This window comes from Xenia sp. Carnegie-2017, unplaced genomic scaffold (assembly GCF_021976095.1).
Source record: "Xenia sp. Carnegie-2017 unplaced genomic scaffold, XeniaSp_v1 HiC_scaffold_23, whole genome shotgun sequence".
Classification (NCBI taxonomy): Eukaryota; Metazoa; Cnidaria; class Anthozoa; order Malacalcyonacea; family Xeniidae; genus Xenia; species Xenia sp. Carnegie-2017.
Window position 1 is genome coordinate 17,201,760 of NW_025813486.1, and position 7,131 is coordinate 17,208,890.

The following is a 7,131-nucleotide window of genomic DNA, read 5'->3' on the forward strand; positions in this document are numbered from 1 at the left end:
ATAATAGCAAAATGCTAGACATTTTAAACGACGAGAATAAATTTTGCGAGCTTGGTAAATTGCCAAATTGCGACAAAACCTCTTCAATAGAAAGGAGATTACAAACACTTCTCTTGGAAGTAAGAAAGCCAAATCAAATCAGTGAGAATTTTTATAATTTAGTTCTTCCAACCGGTGCAGAAAGACCACGTATGTATGGATTGCCCAAAATCCACAAAGAGGGCGCTCCACTCTGACCAATTCTTGCCATGATTAACTCAGCTCATCATGAGTTAGCTAAACAACTGTCATTTGTACTTTCACCTGTTTTAGAGAAGTTCTCAATTTACGGTTTAAAAGACTCATTTACTTTTACTAATCAACTCAATTAACTAGATCTTTCTGCTCATACTAATCTGAAAATATGCTCTTTTGATGTAACAAGTCTTTTTACAAATGTGCACTTAGAAGAAACCATCGAAACCTGTGTTGATAAATTTTTCACTCGGACATGGCTGTATCACACATATCCGAGGAGGCTTTTAGAGAATTAATGTTAGCAGCCACTAGAGGAGTTGAGTTTAGTTTTAATGATATCGTGTACAAACAATATCATGGGGTGGCTATGGGTTCTCCTTTTGGACAATTACTTGCTAATATTTTCGTAAGCTATTATGAGTGTAAGATGTTTGCCTCTTCTGAGCCTCCAGATGTGCTGTGGTACAAACGTTACGTTGACGACACCTTTTCCCTTTTTCGTAACGACAAAAATCGCCAATTACTTCTACATAAACTCTCTTCTCTTTACCCTTCTTTAAATTATACGTCTGAACATGAATCAAATTGTCAGTTAGCGTTTTTGGATATTCTTGTCTATAAACGCAATAGTCAATTCCTTACAAGTATTCATTGCAAGGCAACTTTTACGGGTTTGTACGCTTTGACTCTTTTTCTTCACAAAAAGAAAAGATTTCTTTAGTAAAGTGTTTAATAAAGCGAACGCTTAGACTGTCATCAGAGGAGTTCATTGAGGGCAATCTCAACTCATTGAAAAATATATTTCTCTCAAATGGATATCCGGAAAAAATGCATGATAAACTTTTCTCATCAACAAAAAATGAGCAGAATAGGCCTTTTGGACGAGCTAAGTACCCTGTTTATAGGCCTTTTGGACCAGCTAAGTACCCTGTTTATAGGCCTTTTGGACCAGCTAAGTACCCAGGCTTCTGATGATATTGAAAGGGAATCTAAGAATATTACGGAGAGTTTGTTTTTTTTGCAGGCGATGTTATCTTTACTTTTTTGAAAAGTACTATTCTACCACCCAACCCAAAAGAATCTCTACCCGCATAACTTTTAAGCAATGCAGTTTATGAATATAAATCTGAGTGTGATGCTCGTTATGTAAGTAGAACGTCTCAAAGGTTAGGTGATAGAATCAGAAAGCATGTATCAACTTCAATCATATATGGAACGGTCTCGTCAAGGCAACAACCAAAACGTGATTGTAAGAAAAATAATTTAATTTTATGTGACTCCGCGATAGGTAAACATCTCTTGAAAAACTCTCATTGAGCATATTCTTATTCAGATGACAACTTTCGACTCATTAAAAATGCCGTTCATTCTTTAGTTACGCATCATAGAGGCTGTTTTAATTAAGTTAACCAATCCTGTCCTCTGCCGACAAAAGGAAGACGTTTTTAATTTATCCCTGTTTTGAAGGTCATCTGCCCCTTTGGATATAACGTACACTCTTTCTTGGCATTGTAAATATCGGTAGATTGTAAATTTTCATTTAGCAGACGTTGACACCTGAGGAGTAGTTTTCCGATATGCATCGTGTCGTTTAATTTCATAACTATCAACTTATTAAATTACTTTTACCATTCACTATGGTATTTGCGTTCGTTAGAACTATTTTCAGATTTTTCACTACGGTAAAGTCTCTATTTTTTATTTGATATTTTTTGTCGCTACTTTAAAGAATCGAATTTTGCATTTTGAATTTCTTTACCTTAGTAGATCGAGGTCACCTTAGTGAGTGAGATCACTTGTTTCCAACCGTCAAAATGACATGATGTCATTAACTAGATGTTCTTATCGAATAGGGAGTGTTCCCTCGCCTCATTTGTCAGCAAAAATTGCCACACCTTCCGCTGGAGGTTTGCAAAAATTAAGTTTACGGATAATCTTGGCTTCCCGTATCGTGTAGTTAAGTTTGTTATTTTAAGGTTTCTTCAAGATAGATTAAATTCAGTAGGTAATCATTACGATTACAACTTGAAGGCTTTTCCTGCTGAGTAAGATATTTTCCCAAGCATTTTCTACTATCATAAATAAAAACATAGCAAATTTTGTGGAACAAAAAAGAGATATTAAACAAAAATTCGTGGAGAGGATCAAAGATATTCTCCGCATATTGACAAATTCATATTACATAATATTAATGTAAGATTGATAATAATATCTAAAACAAGCACGACTAGTAGCAATGTTTGCAAACATAAATGCAAGACAAAAAATGGATTTTTGCTAATTTAAAGCTATGCAGATGGACAAAATGTTAAAATGTGAGATAATTAAAAACAATATATACGATAATAATGACGTATCTAGTTCTCAAACTTAGCAATGTTATGTCAATTTTTTGTGTTCATCTTACTGTAAACATTTTATATTGCACAACTAAAACTTATTAACTGCCAACGCCATTCCAAGATTTACAGCTAACGACTATACCAATTTTTCTTTTAAAAGAGAAACGTGGCTTGCACTCTCTTGCAATTCTGTAGGTAATGATTTCATAGGCCAGCGTTATTAAACAAAAAGTTTTTTAAAGGGTTCCGGCAATTTTCGCCATGAGTGATTAAGTGTTTTGAAATTATTTTTACTTATTTTTAAGCCACTTTTTGCTACTGCCTTTTTGCTTTAAAAGAAGCATTCCATTTGTAAATTGCATAGAGTTGTCTCATATGTGAAGAACTATATTTTTAGCTTGTTTCTTCTCTAATTCAGCCGACTTTGAAAATGATTTAAACAGCAAACGAATTCAACTTTTAATGCAATACAATTTTTATTTAATCATTACAACAATTACCATATCATTGTAATTTAGCTTATAACTAAAAAGTAAGAAAGAATTTAAAAGACTTCAAGTGGATCATCGTACTTCTTATTGAGTTTTATGCCATTGAGTACGGGTGGTTTCTTAGGGTACTGCAGTGGTTCGAACACCAAAAGATGAGCATATTTTCCACCACCAACATACACCTTGATAAATATTTAGATTTAATTAATGTGTATCATTGCGCTACACATTACCAATATTACAAGTTCATAGAAGTATATTAAATAATATCATGAAACCATTCACTACACAGTGTTTCACGCCTTACGGCAATCATCAGGTGAAACTATAGTTTTCATTCACCTGATGATCGCTGTAAGCTGTGAAACACTATGTAAAAAATAATTTTGTGATATCATTTGTTTTACTTTTATAAATTTGTATTTTGCACTATCCATAAAGATATTGAGCATTCTTTTATCATGTGTATTTTTTATTCAATTTTTTATCGCCAATATTATATATTTAGCAATTTTTACATTGAAGTACCTTAATTAAGTAATTGGTGCCTGCTACACTTTGTACTCTGTACTTTTCTGCCACGTATACAGAAAACTTTTCACCAACTTCACGTTCAGCTTCACGTTCAGCGTCAGAGCGAACCTAAGACAGAATATTGCGCACATTTCTTTTACATTTTATTGTTTTCTAGTGTATCTTTGAAAGCAGAATACATAGTCGACTTAGTGTGAGCTTGCAACAAAAATCAATGCACTCATTAGAAGAGGAAAGTTTTTACTAGAAATGCCATAAAGACTTTTGACTTAGACAATATTTGTTACGCACACCCGCACACACGCACACACGTATTATGCATTGCATGTATTTTCCTTGATAACATATCGGGCTATACTCTTGAAACATTGAACTGACATCAGATAGACCATGTATAACAAAACCGCACCTGGTTAATAAGTTTTTGAATCTTAGCGCCTGCTGGAAGAACAGGGCCATAACCACCTAAAAATATGTAAGAAAAACGTTCTTGTGGTTAGTCTGTCAAGTATGTGGCATATATCAGCAAAATGAAATAAATTAATCAACTTTGTTCAGATAACATTATAAAATTGATATTATTTACACTCAACTTCTTCGTGATTTGTGCTAAATTCTCAGTCAAATAACTCTTTGGACCATTTCAAACGTCGCATTTTACATGTGCCGAAATCATTTAAAACAAAAGATAACAAAGAATTGAATCTTATCGATCTTGTAGTAATAGGATTCACGACGTTGTAAGCCAACAACTATATGTCAGAGGTAACATTACAATTGCGTATTTTTTGCGCATACGCTAATAGCCATCCTTTCAAGAGAAAAGCAGCTGTTTGGAAGTCTTCTTTAATAATTTTGTTTTGCATAATCAAAAACCTGGTCATTTTAAATGGGTTAGGTAAATCTGCTACATAGACAAATCAAGATTTATATCATTTCACAGATTTTCAGTCAGTTAAGTTATGCCAATGCCAAAAAACATTTTAAAAATGTCCATTTCATGAATGACACTTACTCCTGGCCTTTTCAACGTTAGATGTACAAAACTAGTAAGTTAAATAAGTTATCACTTATCGAATTCAGCTTGTTTATCATTCTTTATTAAAAAACAGCAGATATGGTATGGACAGATTATCCTGATATATTACTCTCTATAAAAATTTTAGCAAAAAGACCATTCAGAATCATTAAAACTTGAACCCAGCGTGGTCAAATATGGCTCCAAACTTTCACTTATCTATGTATCATATTCGAGAGCTAAACTTTAAAGATAGCTTAATTCAGCGGATTGTTAGTAAAAAATACAATCTCTTGTCTACCAAGCTTCGGCAAAAGATAATAATAAAGCAAAGGCATCTGTTTGATAAAGCAAACGCATAGGTTGTAGTGAAAGGAGCTAATTGAAAGTGATCATTGAAGAAAATTTTTGTTTCAATTGGATATCCGGCAAAAGTGCCAAGCAAACTTTTCCTTTCTACTATCAATGAACGCAATAAACCTTTTGCTCCGACCAAATGCCCTGTATTTTTTAAACTTCCCTGGATGTGTAAGGCCTCAAAGGACATCGAGAGGGAAAGTAAAAATATTTCTGAGAGTTTGTTCTTTGCCTGCAACGTTGTCTTTAGCTATATTTTCAAAAAAATTATTCTACTAGCCAGCAGAAAAAGAAAGTGTGCCTGTGCTAATGTCAAGAAATGTATTCTACAAGTTCAAATGAGAAAGTAATGTTCTCTATTCAGGTAGAATTTCTCAAAAGTTAGGTGATAGAATAAAGCAATATGTAGTAGCTTCTATCAGTAAAAAAACTGTTCCTTTACGACAAGAACTAAAACTTGATTGTACGAATGAAAATTTATATTCATGTGAGTCAGCAGTGAAACATCTTTTGAGTAACACTCACTGTGCCAATTCATATTCCGACCAAATTTTCTAATTACCAAATTAGCGATGACGTTAACTTTTTCCTAACATTATAAATATCGCATGATTTCAAAGACGTTTACTCAGTGATGAGTAGTCTGCCAATTAGCAGACGTTTACTCAGTGAGGAGTAGTCTGCCAAAATGTATAGTGTCTTTTGCTATAAAAACAGTTCTTTTAGAAGTGTTGAGTTACTGTTCTGGTTTTAAACAGTTCCTTTATAAACTAGTACGTCGCTATTTTGACCATTCACCATGATATTTTGTTGTTTTTAAAACAATTTTTGATATAAGTCATCTCTTTATAGCCTATATTATGTAAAATCACAATAATGTAAAGCTTTCATGGTTCGTTTCACTTGTCGTTAGTGACACTCACGCGTGAAACGTTCGAAGAAAGATTTTGATTACTTCAATGCGAGATTTTTTCAATCTTACAAAATTACATGAAAATCGGAATGTGAAACTTGGGCTTATCTTTGATAGTACGAGTGAAAAATATCAAATTGAAGCTTTCTAAAGAACGCATAACTTACCAACTATTTGGGGGAGTGATATATTGGCGGTTACAAAACTGACAATGGAGCACGCAAGGAACAACTTTAAATTCATTGTGGCAGTTTACAACTGTAAAACGAAAAAAATAAAGTCATTTCTGTTGCAAAAAATGCTATCATTTGTGAATTTTTGCCAATCGTGTAAAACTTGTATTTTTGCAATTCTAACATTATTTTCAGACCACTAATTCACACATCATTTCCAGCGCTCACAGTTTGTACACAAAGATTGCTCTGAGATTCTAAAGATTGTTTGAACAAAATGTGAATATATTTGACGCGGGCAATAATTAAAACGAGAGTGACACACCATTCGACAATATGTTATATGCATTCTCAAATCCTATACCCCTTGATGAGTTACAGCGACTCGTTTCACATTCATTGATGCTAAAAAGTTATCTTACATCACGTCGGAAAATTTTTGACATCACAAGCTATAAATTTAAAAATTCTACACTTTCTTTGAAAAGATTCAGCGACTCGTGTCAACTTTCACGAAAGATTTTTTTTAAACGAGAGTGTAGCTATTACTCACCAGATCTTCAAGAAGTGCTATGATTGTGTTTCTTACCTTCTGTCCTAGTTAATGAATCATTGAAGTAGTGTCATGCAATTTATGTGTTTTGTGTGTTAATAAGGGTGCACAAGGTCACAATGACATCTAGCTGTGATCAAAAAAGCAATACTGTCTAAGGTAGGAGCGGCATTTTAACAATGGAAAACAAGATTTTTGAGATATATAGTAAATAATCACCAAATACCTGCAACAGTTAAGTTTGTGGCTATGATTCACTTTTATTTTACATTGAGTATAAAAGTTGAGTCATTTTTGTGGTATAATGTGATACGTTATTGAAAATGTAGCATGGCCAATATTTGACAAAAGCACTTAAACGTGAGTAGGGTTTCTCACAGAGGTGGTAGTCTTAACACTCAGAGGCAACATTATGATCACTGTAAAGTGCGACTTGCCGCCACGTAAATGACAGATAATTTACACTAAAGAATTGTGAATCATCAGTGCATTATATATGCGGTTTATTTGTTG

At 33.4% G+C, this 7,131-nt stretch overlaps 1 protein-coding gene across 2 annotated transcripts; it reads right to left on the reverse strand.

The window, feature by feature from the left end:
- Nucleotides 1–3,036: 3,036 nt before the first annotated feature.
- LOC124448694 (cystatin-B-like) lies at nt 3,037–6,691 on the reverse strand. 2 transcript variants are annotated; one of them, XM_046999640.1, is made up of 5 exons: nt 6,619–6,691; nt 6,060–6,150; nt 4,014–4,069; nt 3,599–3,712; nt 3,037–3,252 (listed from the first exon to the last, which is right to left on the reverse strand). In XM_046999640.1, the coding sequence occupies exons 2-5, from the start codon at nt 6,133–6,135 to the stop codon at nt 3,124–3,126; spliced, it is 375 nt and encodes a 124-aa protein (XP_046855596.1). In that variant the 5' UTR covers nt 6,136–6,150; nt 6,619–6,691; the 3' UTR covers nt 3,037–3,123. The 2 variants fall into 2 exon arrangements, with proteins under 2 accessions (XP_046855596.1, XP_046855597.1); XM_046999641.1 differs by having other exon boundaries at nt 6,655–6,679.
- Nucleotides 6,692–7,131: the final 440 nt, after the last annotated feature.